This window comes from Phyllostomus discolor, chromosome 3, assembly GCF_004126475.2.
Source record: "Phyllostomus discolor isolate MPI-MPIP mPhyDis1 chromosome 3, mPhyDis1.pri.v3, whole genome shotgun sequence".
In the NCBI taxonomy this organism is placed as follows: domain Eukaryota; kingdom Metazoa; phylum Chordata; class Mammalia; order Chiroptera; family Phyllostomidae; genus Phyllostomus; species Phyllostomus discolor.
This window is the reverse complement of record NC_040905.2, coordinates 114,637,178-114,660,599: the sequence shown is the minus strand read 5'-3', so window position 1 is coordinate 114,660,599 and position 23,422 is coordinate 114,637,178. Positions and strand designations below refer to the sequence as shown.

The following is a 23,422-nucleotide window of genomic DNA, read 5'->3' as shown; positions in this document are numbered from 1 at the left end:
TATTAACAAAGAAGACATACAGTCAGGAAAACATTATATATATGAGGATTCATAAACAATTTCCAAGGGCTATTTCTTCGTGTTAAATTATTTTGAGCCTTGACCAGTGTAGCTCAGTTGATTGGGCATCGTCCTGCAAACTGAAAGGTCGCCAGTTTGATTCCTGGTCAGGGCACATGCCTGGGTTGTGGCCCCAGTCACCAGCTGGGGCCATGTGAGACAGGCAGCTGACAGATTTCTCCACACATCAATGTTTCTCTCCCCCTCATTCTCCCTCCTTTCCCCTCTCTCTAAGATTAAATAAATAATGTCTTTTAAAAAATTGTTTCAAAAATTTTATAAGTGTAAAATGTATACTTCATCAACAATTTTGAAAGACTGACATCAGAGTTGTGATGCAGTGGGTAATACCTATGCAGCTGTTCTGGCTCGTGTCTATTCTGACTGACTGAACATCTACATTTAGGGATATTTCTTTTTAAAAATTGATAGTAAAGTTAACAAAGGGATTGAATTATTCAGCCTTCCTCTGGTGATATGAAATGACACATTCATAATGTCATATTAAACTTCCAATTCTATACGAATCTGTGCCTGGATTTCCTTCTCTATTCCACTGATACATTCACCCACTCCTGAGTAACCACTGCTTTAATTGCTTTAGTTGAGATATTTTCTGGTATAGTATGTGGAAATGTTATGATTATTTATACATTATTTTCTTGGCCACCTGCTCTCCCAGATGAGTTAAGAATTACTGTGTTGAATTCTCCCAGGAAAAAAAGTGTATGCAAATGTAATTCGTAGATTTATTTGGGAAGAAATGACACCTTTACAGAGATGAGGCTTCTCTTTGAGGAACATGATACATCTCACATTTACTCAGCTTTCTTCATCACCTCTAGGAAAGTTAGTATGGCTCATACTACTGTCGTAAATGGCATTTCTTTCATTACCAGTGAGGCTGCATGTGTTTTTCATGTACTCTACTAGCTACTCTTAGGTCATTAGGTAAATTATCTCCATCATTTTTTCCACTAAAGTTCTTGATATTTTTCTTGTTTGATTCTGAGAGTATGTTTATTAAAGCCAGGGGCAGTAAAACACAGGAAGGGCTTAGGATAGAAGAAGCACGAGGAGAGAGCCGAGGCGGTGCTCTGCTTTGGCTCCCTACAAATGTTACAGGAAAGAAGTGAGCCATGCCAGGCTGTGTTGACGCACTGAGAAATAAAAGTCAAGTGACAGAAGCAAGGCAAGGTGGGCCACTGTTAGCTCACTGAAAAGTCAGAGAAAAGGGGGCCTTGGGGGCAGGTTTAGCAGCTTAGCCTGGGATGAGCTCCCACTGCCCATGGCCCCCGGGTTACAGGTCTCGTGGAGACCCTTAGAGTTCAGGCGAAAAGAGTAAAGGTGCACGTCTGAGAGGGAAGAAAGGTGTGGGCGTGCTCCAGAGAAAGCCTACTTAATATTTTTCTTATAAACATCAGTTTTCTTCATGCCGTTTATTCTAAGATATTACCAAAGATAATCCATAAATTTAAAAAATAGCTGTGTAAAGATATCCTCCTCCCACAGAAAAGCAAAAACAACAAAAGGGTTGCATGTCAACTTCACATTAAAAAAACAAAAACAATTACCACGGAGAATGGGGAAGGGCAGCATTTCAGAACTCAGGTCTTCCTTCAGTTCTAGTCTTGCTCTCCACTGTCCGGTTTGCAGTAAGTTTTTATGTGCTCAACTTTATTAATCTTTGCTTTGCAAAGATTATTACTACTTTTATGACTTCAAATCTGAGAAAGTTATATTTTCTTACAGATCTGATAATATTCTATGCTATTTTCAGCCAGTTATTCTGTCCTAATTTATAAAATATTTAACTTGTTAATTCATCTATACACTATTTTTGTATGTGACCTGAGAGGAGGACCTTAAAGTAAGTCCCCAAATTGCTATAAGGTATCCCTAAACTATTTACTGTGCAAGTTTTCCTTTCTAGAGTTGTATAGGGTTAAGTAAATTGTGATGTAAAAGATTAACATAGAGCAGATCTGAGAGACAACTCCCAGGACAGCAGGGTGATGAGCCAGAGGACATAACAGGCATAACTGGTAAAAATTATGAAAACAATATCTAACTAATCCTCTGGAAATTGGGCATAAAGCAAATGAAGAAATATTTATTTGAGAAAGTCTACGAATTCTGGCAAGAAGAGCCGCCTGTGGCACCTGAGCTACTCTGCCCCCTCCTGCTGTCCTCCAGCTCAGCCTAACTGCAGCTCCACCTGCGGGGACAAGACGGGGCTCCCTCTCCTCCAGCTTCCAGCTGAGGGCTACAGCTGCCCCTGGGAGGGGCCGGGTGCCAGCACTGCTCATTCCCTGGCTCTGCATTCTAGAGGCGAATTCCAGGTGAGTGGGGTAGACAGGCAAGGGCTCCCTCCTTCTCCCAGCCCCTGCTCACAGGCGTGGTAGTCTGAGAAGACTGGGCCCCCATGCCCTTGGCCCCAGCTTGCTCACAGGGCAAAGGCTCCACACTGTGAGAGGCAATCTGAGAAGACCAGAGGCTACTGCACCCAGCTCCATGCTCATAAAACAGGGTATCATTTGAGAGAACCTGGCCACTGTCCCCACTCCCATCCTCTGAAGAGCTAAGATTTTTTTCCCAAGGGAGAGGCTGTCCATAAGATCAGAGAGCTCTGAAGCACTCCCCAAAGGAAGTGACTTCAAACCATAATGCGGGTACATTCAAGCCTAAGGACACTCTTGAAAATAGTGGAGATGTTTTGGTGGTAAGCGTTTAGAGGAGGCTGGTAGCTTCATGAGAACAGCAAACTCAGCAGCAGGCCAGACAGCTTACCAGAGAGCACCAGGGAGAGACACCTAGGAGGAGAGGAGCAAGGGATAAGAAGAAACCTCAGACACAGAAGTCAAAGACCAAGCCTGCCCAAATTTAACAGGACCTGACTGGGAAGCCATTGAGATCAGGGAAAAAACAGTCAAGGAGAGCCCTCTAAAACTGCTAGTGTCCGGGGGGAGAGGGGGTTAACTGTGCACATGCCCCAGGCTGGTTGCTCTGAGGAGCAATGTCAGCGGCGTCACACCAGAGGGGAAAGAGGTGTCACTACAATGGTCCATCCAGCCACTCACTAAACATACAGGCAAGCAACAGCAACAAGCCATGGAGGTGACTGGAACAGCAGGGTCAGTGTCCAAGAGCTGACACAGTATTTCAACTAAAATGTCTAGTTTGAAACAAAAAATTAAGTACAAAACAGAAGAATATGACTTACAACAAGGAAAATGGCAGGCAACAGAAACTGCCACCAGAGGGCCCGGATGTTAGACTTAAAGACTCTAGTGTAGCCATTAGAAATATATCCAAAGAACTAGAAGAAACCAGACTTAAAGAAGTAAAGGAAGGTGTGATACAATGTCTCACCCAACAGAGACTATCGATAAAAAGACAGAAATTATAAGTCAAAAAGAACCAAGTGTCCAGCAGAAATTAAAACAACTTGCACACCAACGTTCAAGCAGCATTATCCATCACAGTCCAAAAGCAGACGCCACCTGAATGTCCCTCGGTGGGTGAAGGGAAAACAAAACGTGATCTATTCAGATGGTGGACAACTACTCAGCCATAAACAGGAATGGAATACAGACTCACGCTACAACATGGGTGAAACCTGAAAACATAGTGCTCAGTGAGAGAACTGTCATATACATGCATACTGTGTGTGATTCCATTGAAGTGTCCAGAATCCATAAAGACAAACCCATAAAGACATGAAGTAGGTTAGTGGGTGCATAGGGCTGGGGGAGGGGAAATGGAGAATGACTGCTAATGGGTATGCGATTTCTTTCTGGAGTGATGAAACCATCCTAAAATTTATTGTGATAGTTGCAAAACTGTGAGTACACTAAAAACCATTTGCTATGTTATATATCCCAATAAAGCTGTTTTTATTTTTATTTTATTTTGTTTAAAGATTTATTTATTTTTAGAGAGAGGGGAAGGGAGGGAGAAAGAGGAGGAGAGAAACATCAACATGTGGTTGCCTCTCACGTACCCCCTACTGGGGACCTGGCCTGCAACCCAGGCATGTGCCCTGACTGGGAATCGAACCAGAGACCCTTTGGTTTGCAGGAAGGCACTCAATCCACTGAGCCACATCAGCCAGGGCCCAATAAAGCTGTTTTTAACATTAGATGAAAGTTAGAGATAAAGGGATGGGTAGATAGAGAAAATAGATATACTCGTAGATTACTACAGATCTACAATTCCTTATTTACTATAATTCTGAACTCCAAAAGGCCTTCATTTTTATATAGCCTTTTAAGTTGAATAACTTGAAAAAATGGGTTCAAAGCCAATTACTTCCTCCACTTTTGCAGTGCACTAAATGAGTACAACTGATGCCCTGGCTGAGTTGTACCTTTATCTGGGTGATGTTTCCTTCAAGCTCAGTAGGGGTTTGAAGGATCCACCTGTCTTTGCCCTCCACTCCTCGGCTGCTGTGGGGGCCCGGCACTTTTCTCCACATGGCTACTCGCCCTTTACTGGTACCTGCTGCCAGAAGACCTACAAGTAAAATCAGAGTTCACAGTTATTGACTTGAAAAGGGATAAGAATAGCAGCAAGCTCCTTTCTCTGACTGCCATCCTCTCTGAAATACCAGTCCATCAGCCCTCCACCCAGCAACTCTCCAGGCCTCATCTTCCTCTGAAGGAACTGATGAATACCCGGCAACACAGTGTGTCCGTGTGCACATGCGCACATGTTGTTGGTGGGGGTGTTGGTGCTGGTTCTCTTTCTCCATGAGAGCAGACCTATCTGCCTGTTCAATCTGCTTCTTCAATGCTAGAATAGCACTTAGCTCGTGGCAGGCACAAAATAAATGCCACTCTGGCTCATTTCCTATTCTGTCTTCTCTATGTGCGTAGACATATACACATACATATGTACATTTACAAATATGCATATACTAGGTCTGTCTAGAAGAAGTCCAGCCATTATAAACATAATGAGAACGGTTTGCGGGACATCGATGTAACCTGGCAGCCAAGGAGAGTGGAATGGAGTGCGCATGCATCAACAATGCTAACTTCACTGTACTAGTCAGTGGGGGCGGTAGACACTCTTGAGTGAGCATGTGTACTGTGTGGCCATTGCATTCAATATGTCTGAGCGAGTAAAATAATGAATCTGCATCAAATTTTGTGTGAATCTTGAACATTCCTCTGTGGAAACTATTTGGATGATTCAGAAGGTGGCAGCTATGGGCAACTGGTGATTGGCAGCTTCTTCATGACAATGTGCCCACTCATGCATCATGTCTCACATAGAGTTTTTTTGTAAAACATCAAATTACCCAGGTGACTCAGGCCCCCTACAGCCCAGATTTGACGCCCTGAGACTTCTGGCTTTTCCCCAAACTAAAATCACCTTTGAAAGGAAAGAGATTTCAGACCATTGATGAGATTCAGTAAAATATGATGGGGCAGCTGATGGCGATTGGGAGAATTGTGTGAGGTCTCAAGGTGCCTACTTTAAAGGGGACTGTGGTGTCATTGTCCTATGTACAATGTTTCTTACATTGTCTTCAATAAAGGTCTCTATTTTTCGTATTACATGTCCAGATGCCTTTTAGACAGACCTGTACATTTCTAAATTTCCCCACACTTTTCCTTGGGGTTTTGGGGGAGAATGGAGATTCTCTCTGCATACAGACACGGTGGCCACACTTTTGACCAAACTCTTGACCTTCATGTGGGGTAAAAATCTTTACTGTTACTTTCTGTCTTGACTGACTTTATCCAAATAACTTGATGTAGTTATAACTGAGTTAACAGTCTTTGAATAGCCACCATCATCATTTTGTAGCCAAGAGAGCAAAGCTGCAGGGTGGTTCTCTTTCTCCCTTTTGCCAGCCCAAGAAATCTCACCTTTGATTTTACAGTAAGAAACACAGTTTATATTCTCTCCTTTTTCGAAACCAAACTTCTCTTCTGGACTCAGTACATAATTCTCTCCTTGTTCTAAATCCCAGAATCTACAAGAGAAGGAAGAAGGCCCACTAAGGGACTGTGTCAGCATCCTGCCCTCGGCTCCAAGGGGCTTGTCCAACTTGCAGACTCAACTGCAAAAATCAGCAAAAAGTCATGGCTCTTTGGATTCTGATATGAAAAACAGGCCATTATTACATTTCCACTACTTGGTGCCCTGTTCATAGTCAAAGGGAGCAGCTATTAATAAAAGAGGGTCCGTGTATGACATCAGGTCACAGTGAAAACAAAGGAACTGCAACTACCTGCACCCAGGAGAACCCTCTACATCACACGGAGCCACAGCAGTGAGAGGCAAGAGAACAGAACACACGATTCTGTCTATACCAAAGCTCACGAAAAGCAGACAAGGGGAAGCCACAGGCAGACATCAAGACAGTTCCACCCTGGCGTGAGGAGCAGGGATGCCTGGGGTTTCTAATATGCTCTGTTCTTTGATCTTGGAGCTGCTGCATGGCTGTGTTCAATGTGTGAAAATTATTCAGAATTTAAAACTGATTTTTGATCATGCAGTCACTGGGGTATCAAATCTCACCTGAGGGCCGCTTCCCCAATGGCAGTCACCAGAAGGCTGCCATCAATCAAAGCGATGTCTGCCCGGTGACCTGTTTTCCCACTCAACTTTACCTGTAAGATGAAAAACAACCTCATAAGAAACATGTTGCTTTGCCAAGACTTTGTGCCTCTGCTTGTGAGTCTGGAATCTCTGGTCTGCAGTGACTTCCTGGAGACTCACCAATGGAGGAAGTACAGGGTGAATATGGACACCTGGAAAGGCACCCCTAGTTTCCCAGGATGCATAAGCCAAAGCTGACAATTACTCTTGCATATTATTAACCGTTATTAAATGGCTAATAACAGCAGCTTCCCAGGATATGCCAGGTAGTGTGCACCAAGTTGAGACAAGTTCAGGCACCACTATGCCCTCCAAGGCAGGTGTCACACTGTTTTGAGAGAACAAACCTGCCCAGAGCCCACCAGCCAGTGAGTGGCTCAGGGGGATCATGTTTTCAACTGCTGTTCTAGAGTATATGTAAATGACCAAACATGGATTTACAAAAAATCAATCCACTGCATAATCTATAAGAGTATCTTTAGGGAAAGTTCAGAGTTCTCCAAGAAATATGGATTCCTCTGATATAAACCAAGAAACTAGCAGGAGGCAGCGATGAGCAGCATCTGACACAAGGACAAGTGGCGTCCTCCTGGTGCTGAGGGCCCAGGGCTGATGCCATGAGGCACCTTCAAAGACACAGGGGTGTGCCTCAGTAGCCACAGTGAAACACCTTCCCCAGGACAGTGCCAATTGTTTCCACCCCTTAGGTGGAACTGTGTGCATGTGTGCCTCAGGGGCAGCTGTGACAGAATGCATGGGGGGAAACAAGCCCAAGGCTCTCAATGGCAAGTGAGCCCTTGCCATGCCTTGTCTGCACACAGCCGGAAAGCGGGGCGATGTCCCTCTCTACATGATGCCACTGTGGAGGTCGAATGGGCTACTGCAAAGAGAGTGGTCATTCCGTCACACCCAGGTCTGTAGGCTGCCAGCTAATCAGTCACGGAGGGCACAGCCTTGACTCTCATCCTGTCTGTCCACTGACACCAGAAAACTCTCCCTCACTCTCAGCTTGACTGAACATCGTCACCTTGAACTGAACATCGTATAGTGAACAGCAGTACTAAACAGCTCTGTTAGAGGCCCCGAAACAAATTCTCTAAGGAATTGGAAAGGGTGGTTACTCAGATCAGAAAAGTCCAGCCCGAGCCCTGCCCCTCAGCCCACCTTCATCACTTCTTCCGCTTCACCCTCAGGAGTCACCAAGTACAGGGACAGCAGCAGGTTCTCCGTGACCACCACCAGCGCCTCCCTCTTCTCGATGTAGAACAGCATTTGGATGGAGCTGTTTGTGGACGCCGCCTGAGTGGTCTTGCCTTTCTCATCCACGTAGTGCACTGTCCCTGAGGGCAACAGGGACAGTCACGGGGCAGCTTGACCCTCACCAGCAGCCACTTCTATCTACTTAGAGGCATTCTCAAAATAAACACCTTATTTTAAATATTTTAAATATATCTACACATGACCTTGCAGACCACCATCTCTGAAATAACCATCTTATTGGTTTAGTTTAGCCTTGATTCCTGCTGCCCCAGCCAAGTCCCACTCCACCACCACTGACCTCAGAGGATTCTAACATTCACACTGATGCCCTACCTGACTCCTCGGCCTCAAAACTCTTTGGGAATCTTGGTCCCCTAACACGAGGTGTGCATCTACCACCCATACCCTGAGGCTGTGTTTGTGGCCTCCTGTAGCCACCAGGCCCTCCCCACTGTTCTGTGCATGGTTGGTTGGCCATTTTGTCCTATCTAAGCTGCAGAGCATCTGCAGCCTGGAACCGCTCCTTCTCCTGCCCACCTTGAGCATGCCAACCCCTTGCCAACCTCCTGATTCCTCCCTTAGGCTTCTGAACACAGTGGGTGGGACCTCCTGTGAATTCTCAGGAATCCAATTCATTGCTGCTGCTCTCCGAAGCCTCCTCACTTCCTGGTCTCCTCATCTTATTCCTAATGGATAACCTGAAAAGCTCCAGGTCTCTAGAGGCGAACTGCAACAATAAGGAGCACCGGCACAGTGCATATTTGTGGCAGGCACTGTGTTAAGCACTTACAGGTGTATCAACTTCACTAACATCTCCAGTGAGCTCTGGCGGCAGTTACTCTTACTATCACTGTGTCTGTTTTCTGCACCAGGAAGCTGAGGCACACATGTATAGGAAAATTTGCCTTCAAAGCCCACGGCTACCGAGTGAGAGGAAGGACTGACACCCACTACACACCCCTGCCCAGTTGCCAACATCTTCTCCTTCGCACATCTCTTTCCCACATCATCTCTTCTTCTTCTTCTTTTTTAATTTGTTGATTTTAGGGGGGTAGAGAGAAACATCGATTTGTTATCCACTTATTTATACATTTATTGGTTGATTGTTACATGTGCCCCGACCAGGAATCGAACCTACAACCTTGGCACTTTGGGACAATGCACTAACCAACTGAGCATCCAGCCAGGGCCCCCACATCATCTTTTCAACTCCCTCCCTAAGGGGCCTTTGCACTAGCATCTCCCCTCCTTGCACCCCCAATGCACGGGGTCCACTCCATGTCCCTTCTGGGATCCCCTCAAATTCTCTCAGCACTGTCTCTTTACCCCCTGAAACGAACAGTATCTCAAAAGCCCCCAGCTCCTTCCAGCTACCATCTGTTGTCTTCTTCCTGTCGTGGTGACACAGGTTCCTCAAACCTCATCACCTCTGCGTAAGCTCACTTCCTTGGCCTTTCTCACAGAAGATGCACTTGTGAATGTCTGCTGCGGATGTTAAAGACTTTATTTTCCTCTCAGCTTTATATTGCATTTATCAGCTGCCACTGGGGCAGCCTGTCCTACTATTTACACTAAAGAGGAGTTGTGTTAAAATTAAGAGAGGTGGCACTTAATGTGGACCATTCACGAGGTGGGGTGGTGGCTGCAGGCTGTAAGAAAAACCCATCCATCCTGTTCATGCTCCATTCCCAGAGCTTGGCCAAGTACCTGGCACTTAAGAGGTGCTTCACAGTTATGCAGACTGAATAAAAGGAGTGCGACAGAGGCGTCTTTTCAAGAGTGTCAACTTGCATGTGCTGCACACACAGTGAGCAGTCAGGATGTAACTGGGGACAGATATCTTCCACGTGAAAACCCTTCGAACACAGATAAGGCTCAGTTTGTCTCTAATCAGAACCAAGTGACTCTGTTCCTTGAATGCTGGAGAAATAACTGCGCAAGCTGCCTAACGTGTCACTCTGAGACTGGCACATATACAGCTTGTTATTTTATGCAGAGACACCATCTATTTGTTTAAAATCCTTGACAGATACTCCTAAAATTCAGGGTCCTAGAATTTCACACTAAGTTTCTCACCATCTATCAGGCTGACAAAGAATGACAGTCCCTCCTGAGATCCCGTTTTCAAGAAACTTCCAAAGCCACTTTTCCTCCAGTTAAACATGTCCAGGGCTTTCTCATCGCCACTCACAGCTGCCTTTGCCAACTGAACAAGGTCCCTGAAAGCAAAGATGACAGAGGAAGTCAGATTTCTTGCTACTCCTCATAGGAAGGGGCTGCCATCACAGATGTGCCGACAGTGGCTCATTGCTGTGGCCACTCCCGTGTCAGCAGGTGCCATATCTCAGCCCACCCCCACCCCCAGAGATTTAAACCCTAGGCCACCATGTAAGCTCATACTTACTCGCCAGGAGGGGGGAGCCGGAAGATGCAGTGAGTCAGGTGTTTTCCGTACTCCTGTTTCAGCAGGGGTGTCCCTTGTACTCGGCCCCTTTGATCCAACCTCCATAAGAGCAGGACACCGAGCTGCAAAATCCAACACCCCATGCGCAGGAAACACATTCTTATCGAGTGACAAGTGGAGGCAAGACTTATACTGTGCAACAGAACTTGCGCTTATTCCTTTTTTTAAAACAAGGCAAAACTACTACATGTGTACTGTGAAAAATACGAACAGTTCAAAAGTGTCCAGTGAAGGCCAGAAACTTTTCTTTGTGCCCTCCAACCCTTACTGTCTGGAAATAACCACCGTTGCATTTGCAGTTGTTAAAACAAATTTCAATTTTAAAAGATTCAGATTTATGGAAAAGTTGTGAAAACAGTTCTGAGAAATCCCATACCCCCACGTAGTTTCTCCTACTATTAGATCTTACATTACAATTCTCAGAATTAATAAGCCAATATTGGTACATTATATTAACCAGTTTTTATTTGCATTTCCTCAGTTCCTCCCTAATGCCCTCTTCCTGTCCCAGGGTCCCATCAGGACCAATGTGACATTTGGTCATCAAGTCTCTTTGGCTCCTCTCAGCTGAGACCATGTCTCAGTCTCTCCTGTTTTTGATGGTCTTGACCGTTTTGAGGTCTATTAAGGGATTTTGTAGAATGTCCCTCCACTGAGACTTGTCTATTTTTCTCATCATTGACTGGGGCTGTGGGTTTTGGGAGGAGACCAAAGATATAAAGTGCTCTTCTCATCACATCACATCAGGGCTCCATGCCATTCACTGGACTTGTCTCTGTGATGCGTGGGCCTGGACCTTCTGGCTGAGTCACGTTTGTAAGGCGTCTCCATGCTCAGGTCCCCTTTCTCCCCGCTTTCCGTTCCGCAGCTCCCCAGGGGAGGCGGAGTCTGTCTCACCTCCTTGCGCAAGGAAAATCTACATGAATCATTTAGGATTCTTCAGCACAGGAGGTTTGCCTCTTCTTTATTAATACTTATTCAATCATAGATTTATATCAGTATGGACCATGGATACTTATTTTCTACTTTGGGTTATAATCTAATACAACTTTTTTGCTTCAGTTTTTCCAGTTTCAGCTATGGGAAGCTCTTTTGACTAGATCCACACTCAATCACTGTGGATTTTGCAGTTAATTCATCACTTCCTGTCACTACGGATTCACTGGGCTCACTGTCCTGCTCCAATCCTAGAATCAGCTGTCAAGGAGCCCTGGTTCCTTGTATTGCAGGAAACAATAGAATCTAGGATCTGGGTATCAGGTGCAATATATGTTCAATTTTAAAACCACTGAAGTTTCAAATTAACAGCTCATACAAGTGTGAGAGAATTTCAAGGCAGCAGGGAGGAGACAACTCCATTGCAATGGGACCAGGAGGCTCCATGACCAGGGATGAGAGCTAAGCTTTGCCACATGGCAGTATTTCCATTTTAATCCGTCTGCAAAGGGCATTTGCTCTGATGCCCGGCACTCCTCAAGGCATGTTTCCTGCTCAAGTCGGTGAACATTTTAGCACACAGCACACTCTTCCTTCTAGCCTGCTTTCAAACAGCACTGATTCCAATATCCCCACATGCTGGGTAACATTGCTTTATTGTATATGGGAATATGATTTGTCATAAGGTTGGCTTTAAAAGCAACTTACGCAGTAAATCTCTACAAAAAGTTATGTAAGACTGAAAATAGCATATAACATCAGTACGTATACATATACACAGTATGAATAGTATATATCATCAAGCTAATTCCTTTTGACTTTTCTAGCTTTATGAAGAATAAAATCATTATTGTTTCCTTTGTGTTTAGTAATTTTTTTCAAAATGATGCTTGCACAGTGAAAAAAACAAGGCTAGAAAATGAAAATGTTTCCCTTCCCTGCCACCCAGCCCCCTCCCTAGAGCCGTGCTGTGGGACCCTGTGTGTCCGATGGTGTTTCATGCACATGAAACATCTGTAGAGATGTCTCTCTGCTCTGCCCTTCAAGTGTGATCATCCAGTTCTTATTTTTTAACATAATAATTGCCTTTATAGAAATCTTTATTAGCACACGAAAACTTCTAATTGGCAATGCAATCAGGCTCCTGAATACAATCAGGGCATAATGAGCGTGTCCAGACTTCTGGGCTGTTGTTTTCAGGAAGAGGTTGTTCACAGCCCTTGTACCTCAGCAGCAGTGATTTCATGCCATCGCACAGGCTCTGTTTTGACAGAAGGACAAATGCAGCCCAGTACGATCACAAGTTAAGCTTCCACTGACTCCCAAGGATGCAATGAGTCAAACGTGCTCATCGAGTTCTGGCTAATGAACCTATTTCCTTCGGCTGGAAATGCAACACAAAGTGGAGATCGAGAGGAACCCTGAGATGTCCCATCTCCTTTGTGGCAGCCTTGTTCCCCACCTGATTCTAACTGTTGTTTTGCACACCTCACTATTCCCGCAGGGCAATTCTTTGTGTTCAGAGCTTTTTCTTCACTGTCATTCCTTCCAAGTTACTTCATTCATGTAATTTTATAAAGCAAGGCCCTAAAAAAGAGTTACCCCTAACATGAGAAATTAGTCTTATTTTTGAAGAGCCAGAGTTTAATGACTTAAGGAACTGATGTGAAGTTAAGAATGTTCTAGATGCAAATGTCAACATACTGCTACTTCAAAGTACAGGCCATCTTTCTAGGTTTCCTAATAGTTTATCATGACAGTAAGAGCTGACTTGTCCTTTGTCGTGTGTGCATTTATTGGACCCTACCCTGGGCTCTGCAAAAGCAAAAGGGCAAACAAGACCTCGTCCGTGTGACCAGGGGTCATCCTCCCCACTTCTTCCTCATGTAACTGTTAGTGATTACTTCACAGAACATCTGCTCAGAGTCCCTTTTCTAGGGATCTCCCTACCTCCCTGGCCACCGCTGACTACTGCACATGTGGGCACTTGACGTGGGCTGAATTTGGGAGAGGAGGGACAGGTCTCTGGGTGGGAGCTGAAACTATAGCAGGTGATTTCTTTCATTCTCATTGGCTAGAGATTCTGCCTCGTGGATCTTATGGGCCAGAGAGAGAGATAACTGTGGTAGGACATACATGGAAAAGCACAGAGCCGGCAAATGGATGTGTCTGTCAGCACCTCCCTCTTCGTTCCAGACAGTCCCAAAGTCAGCTGTGTTCCTGTCGCTAGAGACCCTGGGACACTCTGATGGCCTCAGATTAAGTGCATCTTCTTGCTTCTGCTAGTCTGGGTTTGTTTCACTGGTAACCACCCTAACTAAAGGAAGGTCTTGGTGGAAGAAGCGAGATGTTCAGCCAAGCCTAGGCACTCGGTGGTACAGCATTCCAAGTGCTTATTCATTTATTACTACTTCTCTTCCTAGTTGAGCTGACTATTAAATTAAGACCAGATAGTCTAGATTTTCTCAGAAAGATTAGATATTTCTATACTTAAATATTTTTACACTTATGTCTCGGTCAGCACATATCTGAGTTTAGTTTTATACCTGAATTAATCTACTTTGTTAACTGTTATATAATACAGTCAAATGAGAATAATGAAATTCAATGATCTTGAATTCCTTTACTCTCACAGGGGATTTGCAGAGCATTCCACAGCAGGGAGGAGGGAAATATCACCAAGAAAGTCAGAATCTGGGGACTGGGCAATGTCATTAGGTGGGAACTGAATAGAAAAACAATAAAAGTCAACCAGAGAAAAGGAACAAAGTGACAGAAGAATGGGCAAGTGACAAGACTAGAATAGCAAATGTCAGAGGTCCTTGTGATATTCATCGTCAATAGCAAGAGAAATGCAAACTATATGACAAATTTCTGAATTTGGCTACAACACCTTGTCAGAAAGCACATGCTGGTGACTTGGTGTGAATTGGCACACGTCCCCCGGTGGGATGTTTGGGAACATCCACCACCCACGAACACACATGCCCCGAGGCTCAGCCATCCCACTTCTAGGAATGTCTCTGAACTTCCACATGTGTGAAATGACAAAAGCATGAGGTTAGCCACTGCGTCATACTCTGTTTAACAAGACTGGATACCACTGAAATGTGTATCGGCAGGAGCTGGTGAAGTAAATCATAGTACATTCACATGGAGGACGGGCTAAAAGAGAAGGAAGCTCACTGTTTACCAACATGGAGAAATGTGTAAGACACAGCGTAAGATGAAAGGGGCAGAGACAGAACAGAATCGCATACTGTCACTTGCTTCTGTGAAAGGAGAGGACAATAAGGGGACAGGATCCTGTGTGGTATCTCCACCCAAAGATGTTTAATCTGAAGAGAAAAGCAAACAAATATAAACTGAGGGATATTCTACACAACTAGTCTGGACTCCTAAGTAGGTCAATGTCATGAAAGATCAAAAAAGAAACCAAAAGAGAGAAGACTAGAGAACTGTTCTTGATTGAAGGAGACTACAGAGAAATGACAGCCAAACACAATGCGTGGCTGTGACTGGATTCTGGATAGGACAAAGTCAGCTATAAAGGACATTACTGGGACAACTGGAAACACTGTCATAATAGCTGCGCACTAGGTACTAGTACTGCATCAATGTTCACTTTCCTGAGTTTACTATACACAGGTATATGGTGGGTATGTGGGAGAATGTCCTCATTCTTAGGGATCAGAGTATCTGGGGGTGAGTGAAGTACAATGCCTGTGACAAACTCTCAAATAATCAGGGAAAATATATACATATATAGAGAGAGAGCAGATGTATCAAAATGTTAATAACTAGTGAATTTATGTAAAGGGTATACAGGTGCCCTGGCTGGCGTAGCTCAGTGGATTGAGCACAGGCTGCGGACCAAAGCATCGCAGGTTTGATTCCCAGTCAGGGCACATGCCTGGGTTGCAGGCCATGGCCCCCAGCAACCGCACATTGATATTTCTCTCTCTCCCTCTCTTTCTCCCTCCCTTCCCTCTCTAAAAAATAAAATAATTAATTAATTAATTAATTTTAAAAATAAGTTAAAAAAATAAAGGGTATATAGGTGTTCCTTGTACTCTTTTTTAAATTTCTCTAAAGATTTGAAATATTGCAAAATTGGAAATTGGGGAGCAAATGCATGTTTATGTGCCTTTGTGTACTTGTAGAAACTCTGGAGGGACTTCAAACAGCTATGGACGCCAGAGAGTAGAGAGGGGAAACTGACAGGCGTGGGTGGCTTTTCAAAGTACACACCATTTTTTACCTTTCGAATTTTGAAACACGTAAATGTATTACCTGAAACATGTAGTAAATGAACATATTGTACAATTTCTGCTGTACATCTGTGAAATAGATTATTAGGTCTAGACCAGGGTTTCTCAGCCCGAGCACCGTTGACATTTTGTGTGGAATAATTCCCTGTTGTGGGGTCTGTCCTGGCTTTGTAGGATGTTAAGCAATATCTCTGGCTCCTACCCACTAAACACAGGTAGAAGGGCCCTCCTCCACTGTCCCAAGGGGCAAATCAAGCAGGTTAAAAATCCCTGAGCTGGGCAATCAGGATCAGGGACTCCCAGGCAATGAACAAGTATGCTCAGGGAAGCTGATAATGTAGCGGTGCCATAAAACTGACAGTACCTGTCATTCACCCCATCTTTACGAATATAGTTATCTAGAAAATTCATTTTAAAAATGATAGACATCCCATAGAGTGGGGTGGTAGAATAAAATTTTCAAACCTTGCTTCCAATATAAAACAAAATCTGCCATGACACCTGACAAGATCAACTGAATCTGTCAACCACGCATTTCACATCATTTGGTCTTTAACACCCTTCCTAGGGTGTCCCCAAGGGTACAAACAAGCAAATGCTGAGATCTGAAATCAGTGTCACCAGCTGTCTGCTTACCCTGTCCCCCGACAGGAGGCAGTTTCCGTTGGTACTCCAACTCAGGACAGTGATGTCTGCAGTGTGCGTTGGGGGGACCACATGCTGCTCCTTGTCCTGCTTATTAAACATAATCACTTCTCCGGTCTCCCATCCAACAGCCAGTACCAGCCGCGTCGGGTGCCAGCACAGAGAAGTGACGTGGTACGACCTCTCAATATGCGTATCAGGCACACGCTCACCCTGTGACAGACAAGAGGTGAATCCCGTATTACAGAGAGTGGCAGCTACACGAAGAATTTCTGGGTAATCAATGGAATTGTCATCAGCTAGAAGATACAAAGAGCTATTTATTAAAGAACTATTCTAATTTTCACTGAAACACCCACCTTACCCCAGCTGAGCTATTAACACACAACAGACCATACTGACCAGTGTATCAAGGAGTAAGACATACTCTCAGCTGCTCAGCGGCTAGCTAGTGTTTTAATGAGTTCCAATAAAACTTTATTTATAAAAAACAAGTGGTAGGCCAGGTAAAGTTTGTTGACCCCAAGGTTCTCAAAGTGTGGTCGGATGACGCCCAAAGCCTTTTCAGGGCCTGCAAGGCCAGTTACTTTCAGAATGATACTAAGAAGTTATTTGCCTGTTCACGTTCATTTTCTCACCAGTGTGCAGGGGAGTTTCCCAGAGGCTCTGTGATGTCTGATGATGTTACTGCTCCGATAGCTAACGGAATACGTGCTTGTATATTCTTGAGTTTTCTAAATTTTCTAAGGAAACAGGTTTAGGGTATAAATATGTGTGTTTTCAGAGACTGATTTTATTTGTTCACAGGACTCCTACCAGATTCTTTCTAGTAACCTCGTTATACCCGCTGCATCGGTGATCTCGGTATCATCTAACAACTACTTAGGATTCCCTTGTACCAATTAGAAACATAAGAAGTGTACTTTGCTTTGTAATAGTATTTTTTTAAATTTTCTAAATTTTAAATTTTTTTCTAAAATTGCTATTATTTTGGAATCTAATATTTATTCTAAAGAAAATGTTATACTACATATCGGAGAGTTCTCTGACTCCTAGAAGGGAGGAACCTACTCCAAAGAAGCTGGGCGACACTGCCCTTGAGCTTGGGCTGCACAAACATGAGAGCAGACGGGAGCCCTGGCTGAGCTTCTGCCTATGGAAGGGAGAAAGAGTGACAAGTGTCACAGATGAAACCTCCAACGATGAGGCAGGTGAGACACCAAGAGGTTCTGCCCTAGTGTGGGGGAAGGTAGGGAAGCACTTCCTTAGGAAGTGTCAGTGAGTCACTTCCATCTGGAGGACTGATATAGGAACTGAGCAAACAGGTCAGGGGAGACTCCCGTGTGCAGAGGGCACGGCATATGCAATGTGGGAAGGCCCTGGAAGGCCAGGTGCACATGTGGCACAGAAGGAGGAGAGCCATGTGAGGCATGCAAGCCAGGCCTTAGGGCACTGGGGGCCACATCGGGTATTTCTGTCCTTACCCAAAGAGCAATTTGGGGGTGGGGAAGGTGGGAGTAGTGGCAGACTCCAGGTATGAGTCCCAAAGATGGCTCTGCCCTGTGTGGTGAACGGGGATGGGGAGGACCTTTGGGGCACAGGTGCTGCAGTGAGCAAGCTGTGCTTAGTTTGCTGGAGGCTCCGGGGGTAAACCAGGTGAACTTGGCCATGGATTACAAGGTGGGGAGTAAGTGTCACCATTATTCCCAGGTCCCTGTCCTAGGCATCAAGATGGAGAACACTCTGCCTTCAAAGGTAAGTGTGGGGCAGGGGACAGTGGAGCAAAGTTCAGTTCAGTTTGGACTTGTAAAGTTTGAGGTCTATGTCAAACACCAAGATGTCCTGAGGACAGCTGGATTTCTAAGTCTGTATTTCAGGGGGGACTTGTGGGCTGGAGATACAGGCTTATAAGTCGTTCATTGATAAATGGTGACAGTCACAGGAGGAGGGAGGAAACAGAGGGAGAAGAGGCCTAGACAAGCTCTAGGCATGCCAACAATGTTCCCGGGCTTGAAGGAGAGACAGGCTAGATGGAGGAGGCAGGGGAGAGGAGAGCCCCTGCGAGTTCCGTGGCGTGTTTCCCACAGAATCTCACAAGAGTGTGCAGCAGCGGGGAGGAGGGACATAAGATAAGGACCCCGGAGCACGCAGAGCTATGCAGGGAGCACACAGAGCTATGCAGACGTTGCTGCTGACTCTAGCTGCTTGGGTGGAGTATCTGGGTTGTCAGTGAGACTGCAGAGAGCTGAGAAGTAGGTGGGAAGGGAAATCTGATCTTCTATGTGAAGTACAAGGTGTGTTGTGCACTGAGAATTTTGGTGGGGGGGTATTGAAAGTTTGAGGAGCATCTAGAAAATTTTTGCTCTGGGTCGAATTGTGAAAATTCCCAAAAAGATGTGTTGAAGTCCCAACAACTGATACTTGTGATATGACCTTATTTAAAAACAGGACCTTTGCAGAGGATCCAGTTAAAATGGTCATTAGGTTGGGCCTAATCTAATATGACTGTGTCCTTAATAGAAGACAAGACACACAGAGGAGGCAGCTCCGTGATGATGCAGGAAGAGACTAGAGTGGTACAGGTACAAACCCAGGAACACCAGGACTGCTAGCAACCAGAAGCAAAGATAGACCTGGAAGATCCTCCCTGTAGCCTTCAGAGGGCGAGGCCCTGCTGATCCCTCATTTCAGACTTCTGGCCTCAAGAACTGGGAAAGAATACATTTCTATTGCTTTAAGCCACCCAGTTTGCTGTCATTTGTCATGGCATCTACAGAAAACTAGTAATCTTAAATGGCTAATGTGAGCTGATGGGGAGACTGGATCAGGATGGACAGACAATGCCAAGGGGCCATTTCTGGTTAGTGGTTATGAACTGACTATAGATTCTGTCTTAAACATTCCTAAATATGTCCCCAAACCTAAACTGCAGAGGAAAAAGAATTATCCACATAATAAGGCTTTTATAATAGTGGGAGTTAAGACCTCAGTGAGAACTCATACACACACACACACGTATGTCATACCCCACACACATCCTACACACTCCCTACCACACTCACCTACACCCCAAACCCTTACACCCCCACCCCTTACACACACACACACACACACACACAGAATAAAAGAGAAGAAAAGCGCCAGAAGCTAATGAAGTCATAATCTTTGCTTCTCAGTACTTACTTGCTCCAGGTATATATCCACACTGCCTCCTGAGGTTGTGCCCATGGTGGCAACTGCCAGAAACGGATGAACAGGGTGCCAACTGATGTGGGAAGGAGACCCAACTGAGTCTGGGGCTTCTATTCCGTAGTCAAAGTAGAGGGCCATGATGAAACTGACTAGTCAGGGCTGAAACCTGCAGGAGAAAAACCACCAAGCCCTGTGGTTTTAAACAAAACGACTGTGTACAGAATTAGGAAAGAAAAGCATCACAAACCTATATTCATGAGACATTCAGCAACTTATAAATGCTGCTTCATACTGATTTCAAGCAATTTCATGTGGAAAAGTTCGCTAGCAGGAAAAAAACGTGCAATTAAAAGCAAGGGATTGGATTTGCAATGATCCAGAGCATGAAGGAAAACAGTAAAACTTCTTGCCATCAAACAGCAAAGGAAAGCCCTGCCACCTGGACTACCCAAGTAATCCTCGATGATTTTTACTCCAATCATAATAAGGACAATTTATATCTCTATAGTCCCCTTTAAGAAAAATATTTTCAGCCCTGGCTGGTGTAGCTCAGTGGATTGAGTGCTGGCCTGCAAACCAGGGGGTCACTGGTTAGATTCCCAGTCAGGGCACGTGCCTGGGTTGTGGGCCAGGTCCCCAATGGGGGGCATAAGAGAGGTAGCCACACACTGATGTTTTTCTCCCTCTCTTTCTCCCTCCCTTCCCCTCTCTCTAAAAATAAAATAAATAAAATCTTTTTTTGAAAAAAAGAAAAACATTTTCAAACCAAATAAAAGCAAACTGCTTCACTGAAGAGAATGTACATACAGAAAAACCTAGTACTCAATTTCTGATAAAGCTTGAAAACCAAGGCTCTCTTCACCTCCGACTCTCAGGCTGTAGAAGGCAAAAGGATTCCTCTGTTAGAGAGTCAAGAAAACAAGCCCACAGCAACTGCAGAGAAGTTGAACTTCATTAGTTACAGGAACTTAATTTCCTTCTTTCTTTCCTTCCCTCCTTCTGTCCCACCCTCTCTTCCTTCCTTTCTTTCCTGGAAAATATGTGCATACTGTACCTTCGAGGGAGGGGTGGGATGGTGAATGAAATGATAGTCTGACTTCTGCCCAATTTTCCATACCCTAGGATCAGTTTGAGGAAGCTAATTAGTAGGGAACAGAGTATGTGTAGGGTGACTTCATAACCATTATGATGGCTATTATTAGAAAAATAGAAAATAAGTATTGGAGGGGGTGTGGAGAAATTGGAACATGTGGACATGAAAAAGACTGCAGCCACTATTGGAAAGCAATACGGTGATTCCTTAAACATTAAACGTGGAATTTCTACATGACTCAGCAATTCCAGTTCTGGGTACACACCCAAAGAATTGAGAAAAGCAGGGACTTGAACAGGTACTTGCACACAAATATACATAGCAGCATTATTCACAGTAGCCAAAAGGTGGAAACAATCCAAATGCCTATCAATGGATGAATGAACAAAATGTGATATTATATATGCATATAATGGAATATTATTCAGCCTTTAAAAGGAATGACATTCTGCCCTGGCCAATGTGGCTCAGTTGGTTGGAGTGTCATCTCAAAAACTGAAAGGTCGTTGGTTCTATTCCTGGTCAGGGCACATGCCTAGGTTGTGGGTTCGATCCCCAGTAGGGACGCATACAAGAGGCAACCAATTGATGTTTCTCTCCCTCTCTCTCTCCCTACTTTCCGCTCTCTCAAAAATCAATAAGCATGTCCTTGGGTAAGGATAAAAAAAAAGGAATGAGATTCTGACACATCACAGCATCCATGAACCTAGAAGACATTATGCTGAGTGAAATAAGCCACATACAAAAGCACAAATAATGTACTTGTATGATTCCACTTATATGAGACATGTACAATAGTCAAATTCAGAGAGTAGATTGATGCTTACTGGGGCTCGGAGGATGAGGTGGGGGCAGTTGTTTAATGTACACAGGGTTTCAGCGGGGGAAGATGAAAGAAGTTCTGGAGATGATGGTGTTGATGGTTGTACAAGACGAATGTACTTAATGCCATTGAACTTTATACGTAAAATGGTTAAAATGATAAATTTTGTATTATGCATTTTTAGTCACAACACAAAATAGTGCAAAAAAACTATTCAACACCCGCAAAATTCTATCATTCTATCATGGTAGGGAATGGACTATGCTATTGACTGAGTAATACAATAGTTGTATCAGAGGAAGTTGAAAAAGCTTGGTGTGGATTCAGAGAAGGAAATCCCTTCAGGGAAGCTGGAAAGCATGTGGATACAAATGAACTGTCACATTTCAAATGTTTACCTTCTTCTTGTGAGTATATACCTGAATACTAAACAAAGGCACAATTTTTGAAGTAGTGCTCTTACCATCACAAACTGCCCAGCACTCATTCAGGGATCCTGTGGGAGCAGCCAGGCACTGGCTGGGTTGTGGGGACTGGAGTCAGGGGAAGGACAAGATCTACGGGTCTTCTGCACACACACATCACTTAGGGCAGGGGTCCCCAGTCCCTGGGCCACAGACCAGTACTGGTCCATGGCTTTTAGGAACCGGAATGCAAGGGAAGCTTGCCTGAGCTCTGCCTACTGTCTTCATCCCCTCTCCCCCACACCTGTCTTCCATGACACTGGTCCCTGGTTGCTGGAAAAGTTGGGAACTGCTATCTTAGGGGACACCTATATTAGTCAGGGCTCTAATTTCTTTGAGTACAAAGTCCTATGCAAAACTCCAAAACCATTAAAAATGAAAATACGTAAAAGGGAGAAAACTGTACTCGAACAATGACTAAAATAAAAAAAAAAATGAAAACACACTAGATAAACACCTGGTGATTTAATATGGCAAAGGAAACCTTTTAAAGTGGGTTTTAACATGTTGCAGCCAAACAAGTGTCTAAATTCTGGACTATGGGAAATTCATATTCATATTCAACAAGTTTACTTTGTGAAAATATTCCTCTGCAAAATGAGAAAAGTTACCTAACTTGTAATGATGGAGAAAAAATTATAATAGCACTTGAAATATTTAAACCAGATTTTCTCTGAATTTTTTACTTCAAACATCACTTTGTCATAAGCATGTATGCTAACGGATCTTTCTGTTACTCATTTCCTCCTGCCTGAGGCTTTTCCAGGGCTCTCTTCCCCACATCCTTCCTCTGGGTACTCAGGAAACCTCCCGTCCTCCTGGCAGCTCTGGGACTTAACTTCTAGGTTGTTTGGTGCTTCTGCCCAGTGTCTCCATAGAACCCTGTAGTTCTCCGTCGCTGCATGTGTACTTGACCCATCACCCTCCACTCCCTACCAGATTATCTGCCCCACAGGGTGGGAAACTGCTGGAGCATCCTCAGGCCCCAGAACAATGCCTTGCACAGAACAGGCCCCAATAAGTGATGAAGATATTTTTTAGCAAGGAAAGATGTTCTGTTAGCTGTAAAAGGTGGGTTACAAGCCAGAGAGAATGAGTCCCTTTTTATGCCATGTATGATTATCATTCCTTACATCTGAATTTTTTTTAAAGATTTTATTTATTTATTTTTAGAGAGGGAAGGGAGGGAGATAGAGAGAGAGAGACAGAGAGAAACATCAATGTGCGGTTGCTGGGGGTCATGGCCTGCAACCCAGGCATGTACCCTGACTGGGAATCGAACCTGGGACACTTTGGTTCGCAGCCTGCGCTCAATCCACTGAGCTATGCCAGCCAGGGCCATTTACATCTGAATTTTAACATTTTCCTACAGTGAATAAGTATCACCTGCATAATTACAAAAGTAGTTACCAGAGTAAACAGAAGGAGAAATGACTAACAAAATCATTACCAATAACATCTACTAATGGCATCAGTTCAGAAACAAGTGAATTTCTTTTCCTTAAAACAAACTCAGGGTCACTGGAACATTAAAGCATTTGGTAAATATATATAAACTTTGGGGGAAGAAAGAAGTTTTATTTGTTCTAATCAACTTAC

The 23,422-nt window shown here is 44.3% G+C and overlaps 1 protein-coding gene and 1 long non-coding RNA gene across 4 annotated transcripts in view; one reads left to right on the top strand and one right to left on the bottom strand.

Annotated features, from left to right (window-relative positions):
* The window catches only part of IFT140 (intraflagellar transport 140), a 102,000-nt gene that overhangs the window by 76,363 nt on the left and 2,215 nt on the right, over positions 1–23,422 (bottom strand). The window contains exons 1-9 of one of the 3 annotated variants that reach the window (XM_036021058.1): positions 20,306–20,376; positions 19,435–19,609; positions 16,243–16,464; positions 10,340–10,461; positions 10,012–10,154; positions 7,840–8,015; positions 6,595–6,686; positions 5,940–6,046; positions 4,430–4,575 (exon numbers count right to left, since the gene is read on the bottom strand). In XM_036021058.1, the coding sequence (XP_035876951.1) occupies positions 4,430–4,575; positions 5,940–6,046; positions 6,595–6,686; positions 7,840–8,015; positions 10,012–10,154; positions 10,340–10,461; positions 16,243–16,464; positions 19,435–19,581 (1,155 nt within the window). In that variant the 5' untranslated portion in view covers positions 19,582–19,609; positions 20,306–20,376. Of the gene's footprint in view, positions 1–4,429; positions 4,576–5,939; positions 6,047–6,594; positions 6,687–7,839; positions 8,016–10,011; positions 10,155–10,339; positions 10,462–16,242; positions 16,465–19,434; positions 19,614–20,305; positions 20,377–23,422 lie in introns of those variants that run through there. The other 2 variants (XM_036021056.1, XM_036021057.1) reach the window with 2 other exon arrangements.
* On the top strand, positions 122–21,131 carry LOC118499596. The gene is made up of 3 exons (XR_004902094.1): positions 122–214; positions 16,753–16,757; positions 21,112–21,131. It is a non-coding gene; the product is annotated as an uncharacterized LOC118499596 (long non-coding RNA).